Source organism: Haliotis rubra, unplaced genomic scaffold (assembly GCF_003918875.1).
Source record: "Haliotis rubra isolate DU_JTF1 unplaced genomic scaffold, ASM391887v1 Scf478, whole genome shotgun sequence".
Classification (NCBI taxonomy): Eukaryota; Metazoa; Mollusca; class Gastropoda; order Lepetellida; family Haliotidae; genus Haliotis; species Haliotis rubra.
The window spans coordinates 558,734-577,935 of record NW_025767166.1 but is presented as its reverse complement, the minus strand read 5'-3'; the positions used below and the strand labels follow the sequence as shown (position 1 = coordinate 577,935).

Here is a 19,202-nt window from a genome sequence, read left to right as displayed (position 1 = left end):
TAACGGTTTGTTCACTTGATACCAGTGTGCACACTATTAATTCATGCCTCGCACAGTGTCGTCGACGCTTCTTTTCATCTGTACAGATAGACTCTCAGTTTCGGCGATCGGGAGCTGCGGTAAAATATTTCATTCCGTGCATTTTTTATTTTCTTTCTGCATTTCTGAACCACGATGTACGGATTCACCTAATATGTCTAGGGATATTTATATGTATCACGTGATACCACTAAATCACGTGACAAACAGCAATGGCGGTAAGCACGAAATGGGAAAACGAGAAGAAGACACGATGAGACTTTTCTGCTGTTGAACACAGATGCTAAATTATACAACATTTGATGTCACACTTAACGGTATTCAGTCACACGTTTCTTTGTAGATCATGAACACATGCAGCTAAATGAAGTTAATCTCATTTCCAGTCGCGATGTCAACAACATCCGACAAGACAGCTGCCGGTTTAGTTCAGTATTAGTTGGTGATCGCTAAGTCAGTTGTCCCACAACTGTTGTTTGTCTGTTTGCTCATCATTAGTTAGATTACAGCCTACCAGACACATAAAAATCGAAGTTTTCTGATCATAGGATTGGTCCCTTAATTCCCCTTTACCATGTCCAACAAGTAATGTTGATATTCTTGGGAAGTGTGGTAAACACAGAAGTTTTCTTCACACAAATAAAAGGTTAAAAAATCCCTTTTTTTATCACATCTCCATTCAAAACAGATGAATTAAGCGCAAACCTTATGTTTAATACACCACCATTCTTAAAATGAGACTGAAGTTAAAAATAGAAAAAGAATACTCTTCCTATTTTATGATACTGCCTGTATGATTAAACTTCAAAATTGAAAACCGAAGCAATTAATAAACATTGAAAATTGGACATTAACAGAAATATTGCTTTGATAAAAGAAGTTTTAAAATATGATGGAGATTGGCAACCGTATTAGTGTCATCAGTCAACAACAGATTTCATCATCAAATGAGTATCTTTAACTTCTGCCATTTGTTTTATTTTCATCTTTGTTGAATGTTGAAAGGTAGTTTGTGAATGATGAAATGTCGACAGACAAATCTCTAGGGAGGATAGCTGCGTCAAGTGGGTGATTACGTTCCAACTTAACACGTTGACTGCCTATCACAAGTATACTCGTAGTATCAATTCTGGCCAAATTTGCCACTACAAGTTATCTCGTAGCTTACATCAGTGGTATTTTAAAGCAAGTTTCACATGTTGGCAAAATAGGCGCAAGAAACAAACGTCTCCTGGCGTTCTTTGTTACTGCCAGGAGACTATTGCTTCTGTGCCTGTTGTTCTCTGTGATGGTATATGTGACATAAGTGAGGCATTTTTTATTAGTGTCTTCTAACACAATAGGTCTCCATGAACTCTCTCTACAAGTGGCCATGTTTATGTTTGTAGTTGTAAAGAACAAGATTCAGGTCATTTGTTAGTGACAGTCCATATCCTTGTTCACCATAATATTGTTATTTGCAGTATTCGTGTCAGTGATGTGAGGTGACGAGGATGGTGACAGCATTCGTGGATGGCTGGGACTTTGTGCAGGTTCTAGGGGAGGGAGCATATGGAGAGTGAGTATTCTAGGGCTGGGACGGGTAACCCGAATACCCGGGACGGGTGGGTAATGAATTGGACCCGGGTACCCGTCTCAATACCTGGCTCATTGTGTGTGTATATATAGAGATGTTGGGTTTTGTAAATACATGCTCATTTTTTGTGTATAACATTTTGCAATCAACAGACATCATAACATGTCATGTGTTCAAGTATCACATCTGCCTGTCTGTGTAATTACATAATGTGACAGAGACCGAACTCGGGCCATAAATCAATGCATTTTGTTTATGGTGTATAGCCTGATTGGTGTTAAGTTCAAATTGCATGTGGTCAGTGATAGCAGCTGTGTATTGAATATTGTCATTAGAAGACAGACAGGCAGACACACAGGTGTCAATAAAACAAGACATTGAGTTTTGTCTGTGACAACGACATATCTATATCACAGTTAGAAATTCTGTCAACGCTAAATAATGACATTGCTCTCAAGTATCGAACTGAGAAAGTGACTCGGTAAGAAGAACGTGTGGTGAAATAGACAAATGAAATTATATAAACAGTTAATTTAATTGTCATAACATATAAAAAGCCTGTGAGATATCAACAAAATATTATCCATATTGAAAAAAACTCAAAATTTTAGCCTCCGAGCTGAAAAATATATTGCCATTTCTTTCAAATTTGATGTCAGGAATTAACATAACTGGTATCCAAGTAGGTTAGGGTAATAGGGGGTGGGGTACCTGGGTAGAAAATTTGGACCCCTCCCAGCCCTAGGGTAGTCCCTGTGTTGCCATGGTTACTTTGTGCAGGTTCTGGGGGCGAGAGCATATGGAGAGTGAGTATTACCTGTGTTGCCATGGTTACTTTATATAGGCTCTGGGAGAGTGAGCAGTCCCTGTGTTGCCATGGTTACCTGGTGTAGGTGTGCCGGATTGAGAATCAGGGAGTTACCATGGTCACTATTCTCTTTGATGCCATGGTTAATTTTTCTGTCTTAATTAGGTTGCCATCAATAGTAACATTAAATGTCTAAATTTAATGAGGACAGATAGCTTCACTGGTAAACATCTGCCCACTCCTACTATAAATAGTGGACAATTAGGACATCTCAATTTTCTCTGGTACTTTCAGATTTGCCAATACAAAAATGTATTTGAAACTAAGTACATGCAAATTGAGAGGGCCGTTCACAGGACTTAAATGCAAACTTAAGTATTAGGTATTAGCCCTGTTATGGTACCTCTGTTGAGAGAGCTTTAATGGTATATGCTGTTGTTCAGAGTGAAGCTTGCTGTCAACAATGAGACCCAGGAAGCTGTTGCTGTGAAGATCATCAACCTTGAGAAGACCCCAACAGCAGAGGAGAATGTGCGGAAGGAGGTGGGGACACTCTCTACTGTTACCTGCTGTGACTGAGTTGTAATGAATATCCAAAGTATTATAGTTATGGCAATTGTCCGCTGATCCACAGATTTCCGCTGATTTTATTTCAAATCGATTAATTCTGTGAATCATCTGAACCCCCCATTTGATTGCACGTTATTAAGCATTCAACTGAAAATAGATTTTCCTGTCGCCCTCCCTGTGGTTAGATACTGCTTATCACTATTTCGTAAGTTCTCACGACTTATTTGCTATGTATGCCCAATGGAATCTTCTAAGGAGGACAATCGAGACTTTTGAATATCTGTTATTGATTGAATATCTGTTATTGATGTACTATTTTATATTATTAGAATAACACAGGGCACTCATAAATATATTCATTATAGCAGTGTAGGAAAGATAGCCCGTCCCAACGTCCGAGACGGGTGAATTTTGTGGAGGACGGGTTAAAAAAATATCCAGTCCGTCCTCATGTCGGGTCAATTTTAGCAAACCAATGACATATATATAATGATTATAACCTTTTTGAATATTTACTGCCGAAGGTGTTTTATTTATATTTGGAGGACAGGCTAGATTTTGGCAGGACTGGTAAAATATTTGACCTGCCAGTCCTGTGGACAGGCTAGATTTTCTACATCTTTCCTACACTGATTATAGTCCTATGTAGTTGGCACTAGGATACAAACAATCCTGAATGTGCTGAAAATCTCACCACCTTTCCACTACTGGCCTACTTGAATTTAATTATTGATGTCTGAAATGATTTCCCAAGTGTTGGCATTGTAAAGTTTTGAACTGATGGATATGAAATATTTTGAAAACAGCTTTTTTTCATTGGGAAATGTTGTCTCTTTTCTATTACTGATATTATTTTTAAACATATCTATGTTAATTTACAGGCCTATGAGACTGTGAATTAGTTTTAAAGTTAACAGTTTACAGCCTCAGCACTTACTCAAACAATTATTTCAGTGTTATAAAGTTGGACACCAGAAACAAGTCATGTGTTTGATCTCAGTTTGCTGAGATTGTGTGTCCATGTCTGTCAGGACTAGACTACACATCTTTCACTGAAGCGTAAATATCTGAGACAGACCAACGGTTGGCTTTTCACCATGTGAAGCTGGAGCACTGGGATATATCTGGAACACTGTCCAAAGGAGTGTTAATCCCTCACTTACTCACTGTAAAAAAGTAGTTCTGTTTGCACCCAGGTCTGTGTTCATCGGATGTTGACACATGAATCCATCATCAAGTTCTACGGCTTCCGGAAGGATGGCAAGATCCAGTACCTGTTCCTGGAGTACGCCTGTGGCGGGGAGCTGTTTGACAGAATAGGTCAGGAATAGTGTTCTGGGTTGTTATGGAAATGAGCTGTAGAAAAAATATGCACACATGCATGCATACACACAGTGGGATGCACAAATTCACATCCACAAACATTTTGGCAGTATTCTGTTCACTGCAGTGGATATATATATATATATATATATATATATATATATATATATATATATATATATATATATATATATATCCACTGCAGTGGATATATATATACAGTGAGACCTCAGATATCCTGACACATTCGTTTTTACGTAAATCGTCCGGATATTTGAATATCCAGATATCTGGATTTTTGGTTTTCATACACCTCAAGGAAAATCCAAAATGTTTATGATCATCAAGCGTTTATTGTACATGTATAGACCTTGAAAAACAGCATCACAACATAACAATCATACCTTTACAATTATTCAGACATATCTCTTTCTTTTTCTTGGCTGTCACTGCGTAGCACTTGCGTTTAGTAGGTTGACTAGCCATTTGTGATCAATTGAAAGACCGACTGACTTGACTATGGACGCACTGCACTTGTATTGCTTTGACTCAATAAACAACTTAACAGTTAGAACTCAATGGTTAACTCAGTGTCAGCTAGGCCTTCTAATCACCACCAATACCTTGATGATCATTAATCCGGATTAGCCAGCCATGTCTCGTGTCAAAACACGTGGGACTCTCGCACTTCCCTTCACACGGTTAGCGGTAGATCAAAGCTTCGTGCAGATAGGTGAGTCAACTTAATTTTTAATGGTCTTGAACATGTTAAATTAAACTTTTTTGTTTTGTTTTTAGATCACTGGTTACTGTCTTTATTGTCCACTTTATCTTGCAGAACCTGATGTGGGAATGGGTCAGGCTGGCCCCCAACGGTACTTCCGTCAGCTGGTGGCAGGGGTGGTGAGTACCTCTATAGTAGTGTGGTGATATAGGGGGGGGGGGTGATGCCCAAAGGTACTTCTGTCGGCTGGTGGCAGGGGTGGTGAGTACCTCTATAGTAGTGGGGTGGTGTGGTGTGGGGTGATGCCCAAAGGTACTTCCGTCAGCTGGTGGCAGGGGTGGTGAGTACCTCTATAGTAGTGTGGTGATATATGGGGTGGGCTGGGGTGACGCCTAAAGGTACTTCCGTCAGCTGGTGTCAGGGGTGGTGAGTACCTCTATAGTAGTGTGGTGATATATGGCGTGGGCTGGGGTGACGCACAAAGGTACTTCCGTCAGCTGGTGTCAGGGGTGGTGAGTACCTCTATAGTAGTGGGGTGATATTGGGATGGTATTTTGTGATGCCCAACGGTACTTCCGTCAGCTGGTGTCAGGGGTGGTGAGTACCTCTATAGTAGTGTGGTGATATATGGGGTGGGCTGGGGTGAAGCCCAAAGGTACTTCCGTCAGCTGGTGTCAGGGGTGGTGAGTACTGTAGTAGTGTGGTGATATTGGGGTGGGGTGATGCCCAACAGTACTTCCGTCAGCTGGTGGCAGGGGTGGTGAGTACCTCTATAGTAGTGTGGTGGTATTGGGGTGGGGTGATGCCCAACGGTACTTCCGTCAGCTGGTGTCAGGGGTGGTGAGTACCTCTATAGTAGTGTGGTGATATTGGGGTGGGTCGATGCCCAACGGTACTTCTGTCAGCTGGTGGCAGGGGTGGTGAGTGCCTCTATAGTAGTGTGGTGATATTGGGGTGGGTCGATGCCCAACGGTACTTCTATCAGTTGAGTGCAGGGCTTGTAAGGGTGCTTGTTTAAAAATTAAAAGTTAAGGACTCTACATTATAACATCAACACAGTAAGAAGCCTTGCATCCCTCTTTGTAGAAACATGCATGTGTGCTACTATCCGAGGAGAGGACGACATCAGTTATTGTGGAGTATGTTTCAGGAGTATCTCCATTCCCGCGGCGTAACACACCGAGACCTGAAGCCGGAGAACCTGCTACTTGATGATGCTGGTGAGATAACACTGTTGCCACAGTTTTACTAGTTTTAGGACTGTATTAATAGTATACCGGTATACTGCAATTTTTACTAATGAGGAATATTCCTTGAATATTTTTTCAGAGTTTTGGTATATTGGGTAAAAAGATGTAATAAGTTTTGTAATTATCTCTGTGTTTTAAGTCTGCTCAGACTTTCATTCACAACTGTTGTTTTCCTACATAATTAATTGTCGAAACAAAATACTTTACATACTATAATCAGTATAAAAAAAAGAAAGAGAGAAAGCCTAACTATCCAAGCAATTTTGAGATTACTCTTATCGGAACCATATCACTAGAAGATAGGGTCTGCTTGTATAATCAGTGTCACTCACTGTCAAACACTTTAGCTCCCAATATATCACAGTGAATCAGTGTGCTGTGGGGTAGTCTAGTGGTTTGTGTTCTCTCATCATGCTGAAGACCCGGGCTGGATTCCCCTCATGGGTACAATGTGTGAAACCCATTTCTGGAGTTCGCTCTGACTTGAATACTCTTTAGCAACATTAAACTCAATTGACTCACTCACTCGTGACTTGACGGCAGTCCCAGCCTTGTATTGAAGAGTGTTGTTTGGCCTTGTCCCAGATAAACTGAAGATTTCGGACTTTGGGCTGGCAACGGTGTTCCGCTTCCAGGGCAGTGTGAGGATGCTGGAGAAGTGCTGTGGCACCGTCCCATACGTCGCCCCGGAGGTACTGAGTCGCAGACCCTACAGTGCCGAGCCGGCTGATATCTGGTCCTGTGCTGTCGTCCTGGTGGCCTTACTAGCAGGAGGTAACACACATTCTTTTCAGATCTCTGGGAAGTTTGGTCCCTAAGAGTGTTTGGGTTTAGGGGATGAGATGTTTGAGCATTGTGACTTCTCTGATAGTAGAAGTGGTGGGTTAGCATACAGGTTTAAGCGTTTGCTCATCATGCCAAAGATCTGGGTTTGTTTTCCCAGATGGGTACAATGTGTGAAGCCGATTTCTGGTGTCCCTCCATCATGATATTGCTGGAATATTGCTAAAAACAGCATAAAAAACATACTCACTCTCTGATTGTGTTGTCTGCTTTGTTGTCCCCTGCATTGCGGGAACGGGGGACTATGTATTCAGTGGCATCCGTACGTCCGTCCGTCGGTACGTATGTCCCGATTCTTGTTAACGTGATATCTCATGAACTGTTGTACCCAATGTCTTCAAATGTGGTGACAGCCTACATTGGGGGGATTACCCAGACACCAGTTGATTGGGGTGACCTTGACCTTATCTTCAAGGTCACCATGACACTTTGAACACTTTTCAAACTCTTATTAACGTGCTGTCTGATGAACTGTTGTATCCAATCTCTTCAAATTTGGTGACAGCCTACATTAGGGGATTACACAGACAACAGTTGATTGGGTGACCTTGACCTTATTTTCAAGGTCACCACGACACTTTGACCACTTTTAACTCTTGTTAATGCGATATTTTATAAACTGTTGTACCAAATGTCTTCAAATTTAGTGACAGCCTACATTGGGGTATTACGCAGAAACCAGTCGATTTGGGTGACCATGACCTTATCTTCAATGTTACCACGACACTTTGCACACTTTTCAAACTCTTGTTAACGCGATATCTCATGGACTGTTGTACCCAAATGTCTTCAAATTTGGAGACAGCCTACATTTGGGGATTACACGGACACCAGTTTATTTGGGTGACCTTGACCTTATCTTCAAGGTTACCACGACACTTTGGCCGCTTTTCAAACTTATTGAAACACGATCTCATAAGACATTGCACCCAATGTTTTCAATTATGTTGACAGCCTACATTGGGTGATTAGGCAGACACCAGTCATTTCAGGCATCTTGTATGTGACCAAAAAATAAAAAGTAGTAAATTAGTCAATATAGATATTCCATTCTTTTGCGGCGGGGGACATTGCCATATCAGTGGCAAACACTTGTTGTTCATGGTTTCAGTCACTGGGTTGTCTGGTCCAGTCCAGATTATTCAACGGCAGCATTCACTCGCTGTGTGGTCGTACTGATCTACAGCAGAGGTGTTGATAGACAGTGGAAGTATTGGTAGCCAGTTGCTGCCAAGATAGAGTTATCATATTGATTCACTTGAGGTATTCATAGATAGGTTTTCAATATTACCGGTGTGGTCACCTTTGTAAATTGCTCATTACATCAACCACAGGTTTGCCTCTGACTTGATTATGTACAGTTGGCAGTGGGGTAGCCTAGAGGTTAAAGTGTTCACTCATCACGCCGAAGACCCGGGTTCTATTCCCCACATGGGTATGAAGCCCATTTCTAGGGTCCCCTGCCGTGATAATGCTGGAATATTGCTATAAGCAGTGTAAAACTATACTCACTCAGTGATTATGTACAGGCCACTGTGATAATTATAATCCTTGTTACTGGTGTGTGTGTGTGTATTGTAGAGCTGCCGTGGGATGAACCGACGTACGGATGTCAGGAGTACTGTAACTGGAAGGACTGTAAGATCACACTCACACCCTGGAACAAGATCGACAATCTGGCCCTGTGTAAGTCTGTGTAGTTGTAGTTGCTCTAGAGTTTGGGGCAGCAGGTGAAGGGAGATTTTTGTAAAAGTGCCACTTCCGAAATGACTACGTCTGCTAGTAATAAGTTGTATGTTTTGTTTTGACTGCACAAATCAAGATGGATTGGAACATTGCTGGAATAGATGAAAATACCAATAAGTAGCTGTTTTTGTCCATTTCATATCTTGTTCTACTAAAAATTAAATAAGGACGACCTGATTCGTAATATTGTATTTATTATAGTTGATCAGATACAGTAATCTAAAACAATCAGCTGATCCTTCACAGTCTTTATTACAACACTGATATACTGACAGCATGATTCAGGGCGGAATCAGGGCGGTGGGGTAGCCTAGTTGTTAAAGTGTTGGCTCGTCCCGCTGAAGGCCCGGGTTCGATTCCCTACATGGGTACAATGCGTGAAGCCCATTTCTGGTGTCCCCTGCTGTGATAATGCTATGAATGTGGATTCGAAGCCCAGATTGGTCCTGGTGCAGATTATCGTCTTTTCAGCACCATTTTCAGAATATTATATGTCTAAGCCAAACATGACGTTGTGCTTCTCTCCTACGAGCTGACGTGTTCATTTGTTGCATCTGTTGCTGGTTCTGTCAGAGATCAGTAGACTTATATAGCTTGTTACTAGTGATGAAACTCCCCTGGGGCTCTTTTCACAAAGCAACCTTTAATAAGGTGATTCCTTAAACATTGCATTAAGGTTACCTTAGGACTTACACGATCCTTTCACAAAGCAACCTTGTTCTGTAATAAGGTTAAAATTAACTCCCATTCTTAAACATTGCATTAAGGTTACCTTTGTGAAAGGAGGCCCTTTCTGTAACTTCACTTAGTGCTTTGTGAAAGGAGGCCCTGTTCTGTAACTTCACTTAGTGCTTTGTGAAAGGAGGCCCTGTTCTGTAACTTCACTTAGTGCTTTGTGAAAGGAGGCCCTGTTCTGTAACTTCACTTAGTGCTTTGTGAAAGGAGGCCCTGTTCTGTAACTTCACTTAGTGCTTTGTGAAAGGAGGCCCTGTTCTGTAACTTCACTTAGTGCTTTGTGAAAGGAGGCCCTGTTCTGTAACTTCACTTAGTGCTTTGTGAAAGGAGGCCCTGTTCTGTAACTTCACTTAGTGCTTTGTGAAAGGAGGCCCTGTTCTGTAACTTCACTTAGTGCTTTGTGAAAGGAGGCCCTGTTCTGTAACTTCACTTAGTGCTTTGTGAAAGGAGGCCCTGTTCTGTAACTTCACTTAGTGCTTTGTGAAAGGAGGCCCTGTTCTGTAACTTCACTTAGTGCTTTGTGAAAGGAGGCCCTGTTCTGTAACTTCACTTAGTGCTTTGTGAAAGGAGGCCCTGTTCTGTAACTTCACTTAGTGCTTTGAAAGGAGGCCCTGTTCTGTAACTTCACTTAGTGCTTTGTGAAAGGAGGCCCTGTTCTGTAACTCACTTAGTGCTTTAGTGAAAGGAGGCCCTGTTCTGTAACTTCACTTAGTGCTTTGTGAAAGGAGGCCCTGTTCTGTAACTTCCTTAGTGCTTTGTGAAAGGAGGCCCTGTTCTGTAACTTCACTTAGTGCTTTGTGAAAGGAGGCCCTGTTCTGTAACTTCACTTAGTGCTTTGTGAAAGGAGGCCCTGTTCTGTAACTTCATAAAGGAGGCCCAAACTTCAATTTAGTGCTTTGTGAAAGGAGGCCCTGTTCTGTAACTTCACTTAGTGCTTTGTGAAAGGAGGCCCTGTTCTGTAACTTCACTTAGTGCTTTGTGAAAGGAGGCCCTGTTCTGTAACTTCACTTAGTGCTTTGTGAAAGGAGGCCCTGTTCTGTAACTTCACTTAGTGCTTTGTGAAAGGAGGCCCTGTTCTGTAACTTCACTTAGTGCTTTGTGAAAGGAGGCCCTGTTCTGTAACTTCACTTTGTGCTTTGTGAAAGGAGGCCCTGTTCTGTAACTTCACTTAGTGCTTTGTGAAAGGAGGCCCTGTTCTGTAACTTCACTTCATGGAGTTGTCTCCTGTGTTTGTAGCGTTGCTACGAAAACTACTTGTGGAGAACGCCAGCAAACGCTACAAGATGGAGCAAATAAAGAAGCATCAATGGTTCACGAAGACCTTCTATAAGAGAGGTAAGGCTCTCTAGATGGTAAGACGCTCAGATGGTAAGACATAGACGGTAAGTTTCATATGGTAAGACACTCAGATGATAAGACACTCATAGATGGTAAGACTCTCATAGATGGTAAGACGCTCAGATGGTAAGACACTCATAGATGGTAAGACACTCAGATGGTAAGACACTCAGATGGTAAGACACTCATAGATGGTATGACACTCATATGGTAAGACACTCACATGGTAAGACACTCACAGGGTAAGACTCTCATAGATGGTAGACCCTCATAGATGGTAAGACTCTCATAGATGGTAAGACGCTCAGATGGTAAGACACTCATAGATGGTAAGACACTCAGATGGTAAGACACTCAGATGGTAAGACACTCATAGATGGTAAGACGCTCAGATGGTAAGACTCTCATAGATGGTAAGACCCTCATAGATGGTAAGACACTCAGATAGTAAGACACTCATAGATGGTAAGACACTCAGATGGTAAGACACTCTGATGGTAAGACACTCAGATAGTAAGACACTCATAGATGGTAAGACACTCATAGATGGTAAGACACTCATAGATGGTAAGACACTCAGATGGTAAGACACTCATAGATGGTAAGACACTCACATGGTAAGACACTCACATGGTAAGACACTCACACGGTAAGACACTCATAGATGGTAAGACACTCATAGATGGTATAACACTCATAGATGGTAAGACACTCTGATGGTAAGACACTCATTGATGGTATGACACTTAGATGGTAAGACGCTCAGATGGTAAGACACTCATAGATGGTAAGACACTCATAGATGGTAAGACGCTCAGATGGTAAGACACTCAGATGGTAAGACACTCATAGATGGTAAGACACTCAGATGGTAAGACTCTCGTAGATGGTATGACGATCAGATGGTAAGACACTTAGATGGTATGACACTCATGGTATGATACTCATAGATGGTATGACACTCATGGTAAGACACTCACACGGTAAGACACTCATAGATGGTATGACACTCATATGGTAAGACACTCACATGGTAAGACACTCACACGGTAAGACTCATAGATGGTAGACCCTCATAGATGGTAAGACGCTCTGATGGTAAGACACTCATACATGGTAAGACACTCAGATGGTAAGACACTCATAGATGGTAAGACACTCAGATGGTAAGACACTTACCACTCACAAGGACACTTAGGGATGGAAAACACTCACAAGGACACTTAGGGATGGTAAACACTCACAAGGACACTTAGGGATGGTAAACACTCACAAGGACACTTAGGGTGGTAAACACTCACAAGGACACTTAGGGATGGTAAACACTCACAAGGACACTTAGGGTGGTAAACACTCACAAGGACACTTAGTGATGGTAAACACTCACAAGGACACTTAGGGGTGGTAAACACTCACAAGGACATTTAGGGATGGTAAACACTCACAAGGACACTTAGGGATGGTCAACACTTACAACGACACTTAGGGATGTAAACACACAAGGACACTTAGGGGTGGTAAACACTCACAAGGACACTTAGGGTTGGTAAACACTCATAAGGACACTTAGGGATGGTAGTTGACAATACACTTTCAGACAGTAGGAGGCTTAGGGATAGAAGTTAACGTCACAGATGGTAGAACATCACTACTGCCATATAACAATACACATTTGTATGGTGAGTGAATGGTTTGTCTTGTTTCGTAAAAATTTACACGTTATCCATTAGATTGCTGCATATCTTCTGACTGAGCAGTTCCCTGGCACCTGAGTCTTGACTGTGACAGGGATTCAGAAATATAACTTAAATTACAAAACAAAACAAAAAATAATACACATTTGAAGTTCTCTGTACACATGGCTGTTTAATGCAGGACTGTCTCGAGTGGCATCGGGCTCCCCAACAGACTCCCCATCTGGTGCCGGGGTGTACAAGCGACTGTGTTCCCGGATGGACATAACCCGGCCCGGATGTTCCCCAGGGTGAGCAGCAACATGTGCAGTAAATACCTTAACAGGAACTAACAAAAATACATGCTCATGTAGAATATTTAGGGGTAATTTTTGTGTAGTTTTTCGGGGAAGATTGAATTATTTCTCTGTGTGTTTCATGTAGAGTAAGTCTTACAAGTTACATCATTGTTTTGAAGTTGAAGTAACCTACATAAATACTTCAAGTAACCATAAAAACTTTTACTTCAACACAATTCTAAGTTGGGTATTTGTGTTCAGTAATTTCTTATGGATATTTTTTCCTTTTTTGTGCAGTTTTATTTTAGTATGTTTACAGATGTCTTCCTCCAGTGTGTATTACATAGTGTTTCTAGATGTATTTGTATCTTGTGATATATTCTCCAAGTTGTTAAACAGTAAAATACAAAATCATGAAACAACAAGATTGTTTCTGAGAACGGTTATATATGTCTTCCTTCCGATGTGTATCTGATGGTCTGTTCTCCAGGGCTACTGTGTCATGCAGTCAGCCTATGGTCTATCGGGCTGACTCACAAGGGGAGGTAACTGAGGGTGGCAGTGGAGAGGACCATCTCATGAGCTTCTCTCAGCCCGTGCAGGCAGACAAGATGTTACTGAGTAGCCAGATACAGGGTACGCCGGGATCGTCACAGGTGAGGCCATGTTTTCCTTGAGAATTGGGCAGATATTTGGAATGCATCCAAGTGTAATCGTAGTCTTTAGTACCCTTAACTGCCTACCAGAAACCCAATTGACTGAGACTTCATCCTGTTTTCCTCAATATAGACACCCATGCAGAAACTGGTGAGACGAATGACGCGCTTCTTTGTGAAGACTCTCCGGGACGAGACGCTGAGTGAGATGTACAAGGTGTTTGACAGTCTCAGCTACACCTGGAAGAAGAGCAGTCCCAGCATGGTGAGCATAAAAGAATCTTTTTGGCAAGAATTCAGAGAATTTATCATAAAAAAAATCACTCTTCATAAGTTTTCAATGAAAAATGTACATCTCTGAACACAGTAGTGCCATTAGACTTGCAGTGCAGCAATGTCTTAGCATTGTGATGTCATCAAGTTTATGACATCATAGCATTGTGATGTCATCAGATTTTTTACGTCATAGCATTGTGAGTCATGTAATTGATTACGGCATGGCATTGTACAAAATCTACTGTCAAAACGATAACTCCTAGGCAATGTCTTAGCATTGTGACGTCATCAAGTTTATGACATCATAGCATTGTGATGTCATCAGATTTTTTACGTCATAGCATTGTGAGTCATGTAATTGATTACGGCATGGCATTGTTCAAAATCTACTGTTAAAACGATAGCTCCTAGGAAATATCGTTTGATCTCACACAAGCAATATCTCCAGTGGAACACAGTTTTGGATGATAAAATGTTATTTTACTGTGCAACGTTATTTTGATATGGCCAACTTATGTCTATCCTTGAGAAGTTGATGTAAGATCAGACCGCACTAATATGGTTTACTTTTTTCCAGCTGACTGTGACAACAAGGGACAAGCGGAACAACCCCCTGGTGTTCAAAGCCTGCATTATTGACATGGGAGATAACCAACTGGTAGACTTCAGACTCTCCAAGGTGACAAATCGCTCATGAAAAAAAAATGCCTTTTTATAAGAGTTTTAATGACAAGTTTTTGTGAAATGTAACTGTTAGTCTTGGTATAACTGACAATAAGTAGGAACTATTCACAACTTTGAAACAGCAAACTTTGTAGCACTATGGATGCCAGACCTGCATACTTGTGAGATGCCCCATGTCATTACGAGGTCCCCCATCCTTGTGAGATGCCCCCTGTCATTACGAGGTGCCCCATCCTTGTGAGATGCCCCATGTCATTACGAGGTGCCCCATCCTTGTAAGATGCCCCCTGTCATTACGAGGTGCCCCATCCTTGTGAGATGCCCCATGTCATTACGAGGTGCCCCATCCTTGTGAGATGCCCCCTGTCATTACGAGGTGCCCCATCCTTGTGAGATGCCCCATGTCATTAGGAGGTGCCCCATCCTTGTGAGATGCCCCATGTCATTACAAGGTGCCCCATCCTTGTGAGATGCCCCCTGTCATTACGAGGTGCCCCATCCTTGTGAGATGCCCCATGTCATTCTGAGGTGCCCCATCCTTGTAAGATGCCCCTGTCATTACGAGGTGCCCCATCCTTGTGAGATGCCCCATGTCATGACGAGGTGCCCCATCCTTGTGTGATGCCCCATGTCATTACGAGGTGCTCCATCCGTGTGAGATGCCCCATGTCATTACGAGGTGCCCCATCCTTGTGAGATGCCCCCTGTCATTACGAGGTGTCCCATCCTTGTGAGATGCCCCCTGTCATTACGAGGTGCCCCATCCTTGTGAGATGCCCCCTGTCATTAGGAGGTGCCCCATCCTTGTGAGATGCCCCCTGTCATTACGAGGTGCCCCATCCTTGTAAGATGCCCCCTGTCATTACGAGGTGCCCCATCCGTGTGAGATGCCCCATGTCATTACGAGGTGCCCCATCCTTGTGAGATGCCCCATGTCATTACGAGGTGCCCCATCCTTGTAAGATGCCCCTGTCATTCTGAGGTGCCCCATCCTTGTGAGATGCCCCATGTCATTCACGAGGTGCCCCATCCTTGTGAGATGCCCCATGTCATTCTGAGGTGCCCCATCCTTGTGAGATGCCCCATGTCATTCTGAGGTGCCCCATCCTTGTGAGATGCCCCATGTCATTCTGAGGGTGCCCCATCCTTGTGAGATGCCCCCTGTCATTACGAGGTGCCCCATCCTTGTGAGATGCCCCATGTCATTCTGAGGTGCCCCATCCTTGTGAGATGCCCCATGTCATTACGAGGTGCCCCATGTCATTACGAGGTGCCCCATCTGTGTGAGATGCCCCCTGTCATTACGAGGTGCCCCATCCTTGTGAGATGCCCCATGTCATTACGAGGTGCCCCATCCGTGTGAGATGCCCCATGTCATTACGAGGTGCCCCATCCTTGAGATGCCCCCTGTCATTACGAGGTGCCCCATCCTTGTGAGATGCCCCTGTCATGGCCGAGGTGCCCCATCCGTGTGAGATGCCCCATGTCATTACGAGGTGCCCCGTCCGTGTGAGATGCCCCCTGTCATTACGAGGTGCCCCATCCTTGTGAGATGCCCCCTGTCATTACGAGGTGCCCTATCCTTGTGAGATGCCCCCTGTCATTATGAGGTGCCCCATCCTTGTGAGATGCCCCATGTCATTACGAGGTGCCCCATCCGTGTGAGATGCCCCATGTCATTACGAGGTGCCCCATCCTTGTGAGACGCCCCCTGTGTCACATGACCCAGTCCCCATGATAGGAAGATTATGACACTCGCTATCATCTGTTTGCAGGGGTGCGGTCTGGAGTTCAAGAAACACTTCATGAAGGTGAAGGACAGAATGAAGATGGTGATCCGCAAGGCTCCCCCCATGTGGCCGTTACATCCCACTAGATGATGTCCGACTTTGTGTACAATAGTTTCGTCAACATGAACTAGAGATGGTCTTGTCTACACCAGCGTGGTTGTCTCGTCGACACTAGCTATAGTCTGTTTGCAGTGAAAACGTACTGATGAATTTCACTTTAAACAAAAAAGTAAATCACATAAAGTGAAATTAAGATTGCGAATCCTCATAACATTACCTTGCCAATTGAACATTTAAATCTCAGAATTTTATTCAACTTAGGACACAAGGTATGCACATTAAATGAAACCCCGAGAACAAGAAGGGTTGGTTTCTACGGTAGCCTAAGTTATTGCTCATCATGACCGCACGTGCATCTGCTTCACTATTCCAACTACTGCACGTACCCCCTTGTAATACAAACCAATAATAGCGATTTGAAACTATGATCGTTTGTTAAAGAACTTTTATCATAAGTTAGATAAAATTCTGAGATTTAAAAGTTCAATTGGCAAGGTAAAATTATGAGGATTCGCAATCTTAATTTCACTTTATGTGATTTACTTTTTTGTTTAAAGTAAATTCATTGGTACGTTTTCACTGCAAACAGACTATTGATGGCTACAGATTCTGCTTCAGCACTTGATACATGAACTCCTCAGCATGGTGTTGAATATTGCCTCCACAACAACCAACAATGTAGACAGCATCTAGCACACTGGCCACCTGGTGCGGCCCTTACAGAACACGCTATCACTGATTAGAGGGGGTGCAAACACTGCAATATTACACAACTAGCCAGAATATCAGTAAAGACAAGATATTTAACTGAAGACAACTTTATTTCACATGCCTGTTGTCAGACTGGATCTTGGAAGGACTGCGGGGATCAGTTATCTCCCTTGACAGGCGTACTTGTACAGACAGGTGTGATGAGGGCCTTTACGTACCCACAAGTTGTGAGTAATTTAATAAATGAACAACAGTTTGGAATCATAATGAAGATTTCAGATATGTCTACATAAATGAGAATTGGTCTTTGCTTTTTTAACACAAGCAGGTTGTGGACTTACAGCTGAACCAAACATTGATGAAAAATGTGGCTTAAGTGTGCGTATGGAAGCATATTTCTCTTTAACATAAGCTAATATAAACTTGCTCATATCTTTTTAGTTTCTTTAAGTTGTAACAATTTTTCAACTTTCTCTGCAGCTTAGAATTAAGACTTTTCTGTGGATCAGACAGGATACAAATCCTAAGTTGTTATTTCCCAGATGACCTGAGATCGTGTTCCTGGTGCCTCCTGGTCAGTGGTCATTATTCTGCAATATTGCTTTGTTTTCTTTCCATGTGAGTTTCCAGACTTTATTGTGAAGAGTGTCATTCGCTGAGGAAATAAGGAAACTGGATTTCTTTTATTTATTCAGTTTGTTGAAATGCAACAGAAGTTGGAGCACTTTGTACTGTTTGGCTGTCAATGGAGATGAAATACTTGACCTGTTTGATTTCATGACTGTGGAACAAACTATTTAGGACCGAGAAAGTGTCCTGATGATTATTTTGAATTTGTTTATGTGGGACATAAGCAAATAGATTATGAATTATTAAGGCTTATATGTCACGGTATGGCAGAATAGTATTAGTTGTCAATAGACTGAAGCTGTGACAGCACATATTTACATTCAGTACAGAGCTGTACTGGGTGCCGTTGTACAAAACAACCTTAACGCTAAGGCTACCTTAAGTCTATGTTAAAGTATTGGAGTTACGGTCACCTTAACGCTAAGACCGCTTTGTACAACGGCACCCAGGCGTTTCAGTGTTGCTGAATCTTCAGCCATCTTCCCAAGGCCAGACTTAACTTACTGTGCACGTCAAGTTTTCAACCTTACCAAACTTGGCTGGAATTTCCTGAATATAGGAATCTATATGTCACTGAAAAAAATGTTATCCCAAACATAACATGGATGGGTCAGTCTGGTGCAGCCGGTGGTTATTACATGTTACTTATATGTCCTTCCTAATGACCGCTGACATGAAACAATTTGTAGAAGATCCGACATCACTCCATTAATTGCACATATGTTCTGCCGAAACCTGCAAGCCAGTTAAGTCGCCATTTTGTTTTTGAACTGTATGTTGATTTCATTTAGTGATTTTGATCAGATTATGCAACATGTTCTTAGTCCATGATACCAACTCCATAATATCAGTGTAGTTCCATAAAGGTGGAAACTGGATCTTTACCCTCATTTACCTCCCTTGCCTTGGGATGACGTCTAAGCTGATTGGTACAACATCGTTTCAGCAACAGCAGAGTCCGTGAAGGAAAAGAAATCAGTAATATATTCCAAGTACTGATGGAGAACAGGTGTGTCAGACAGGCATTGAACAGTATTTTTGATCATATTTTGTTATCAGTATATATATATATATCAATCATGTCACCACAAATTTCATGCTCTAAAATCTAAATCTAGAAATAAATTTTATATATTGTAGAAATCATTTGTTTTGTAACTTGTTCCACTGACTGCTTATTCGCGCTGTGATTCTAGTGTGAGTGTTTGTCATGGGATGCTGTAGTCTGTATGTGAGTGACTCCTCTTTCACAGGGCATTCAACAGTATTTCAGGTACATCAGAGCAACTGTTGTAGATGGATGAGAAAGCCACGGTGCACCTAGTGGCTGCAAGAGTTGTATGCTCACCAGGGAGTTGAGATTGATAATACGATGTGCCGTTGAGATTGACATCCAATGATCGAGGTGAAAAATACCAGTGCCTTGAGCATGCACTAGTTGCGTGGATATGTGTACAATATAAATATCCTA

General features: G+C 42.3%; 1 protein-coding gene across 1 annotated transcript; it reads left to right on the top strand.

Annotated features, from left to right (window-relative positions):
* The first annotated feature begins 251 nt into the window (after nucleotides 1-251).
* Nucleotides 252-18,874, top strand: LOC124290942 (serine/threonine-protein kinase Chk1-like). Its single transcript, XM_046727788.1, has 14 exons — nucleotides 252-356; nucleotides 1,503-1,597; nucleotides 2,867-2,966; nucleotides 4,190-4,313; nucleotides 5,155-5,219; nucleotides 6,191-6,260; nucleotides 6,876-7,064; nucleotides 8,715-8,819; nucleotides 10,851-10,949; nucleotides 12,828-12,936; nucleotides 13,415-13,580; nucleotides 13,714-13,845; nucleotides 14,434-14,535; nucleotides 16,316-18,874. Exons 2-14 carry the CDS (start codon nucleotides 1,533-1,535, stop codon nucleotides 16,418-16,420), a joined length of 1,431 nt encoding a protein of 476 aa, XP_046583744.1. The 5' UTR covers nucleotides 252-356; nucleotides 1,503-1,532; the 3' UTR covers nucleotides 16,421-18,874.
* The last annotated feature ends 328 nt before the right edge of the window (nucleotides 18,875-19,202 follow it).

Coding starts and splice junctions, on each gene's coding strand:
- LOC124290942 (XM_046727788.1), top strand. CDS start 1,533: ATGGTGACAGCATTCGTGGATGGCTGGGACTTTGTGCAGGTTCTAGGG. Junction 6,261..6,875: donor CCTGCTACTTGATGATGCTG/GTGAGATAACAC, acceptor GCCTTGTCCCAG/ATAAACTGAAGATTTCGGAC. Junction 13,846..14,433: donor AGAAGAGCAGTCCCAGCATG/GTGAGCATAAAA, acceptor ACTTTTTTCCAG/CTGACTGTGACAACAAGGGA.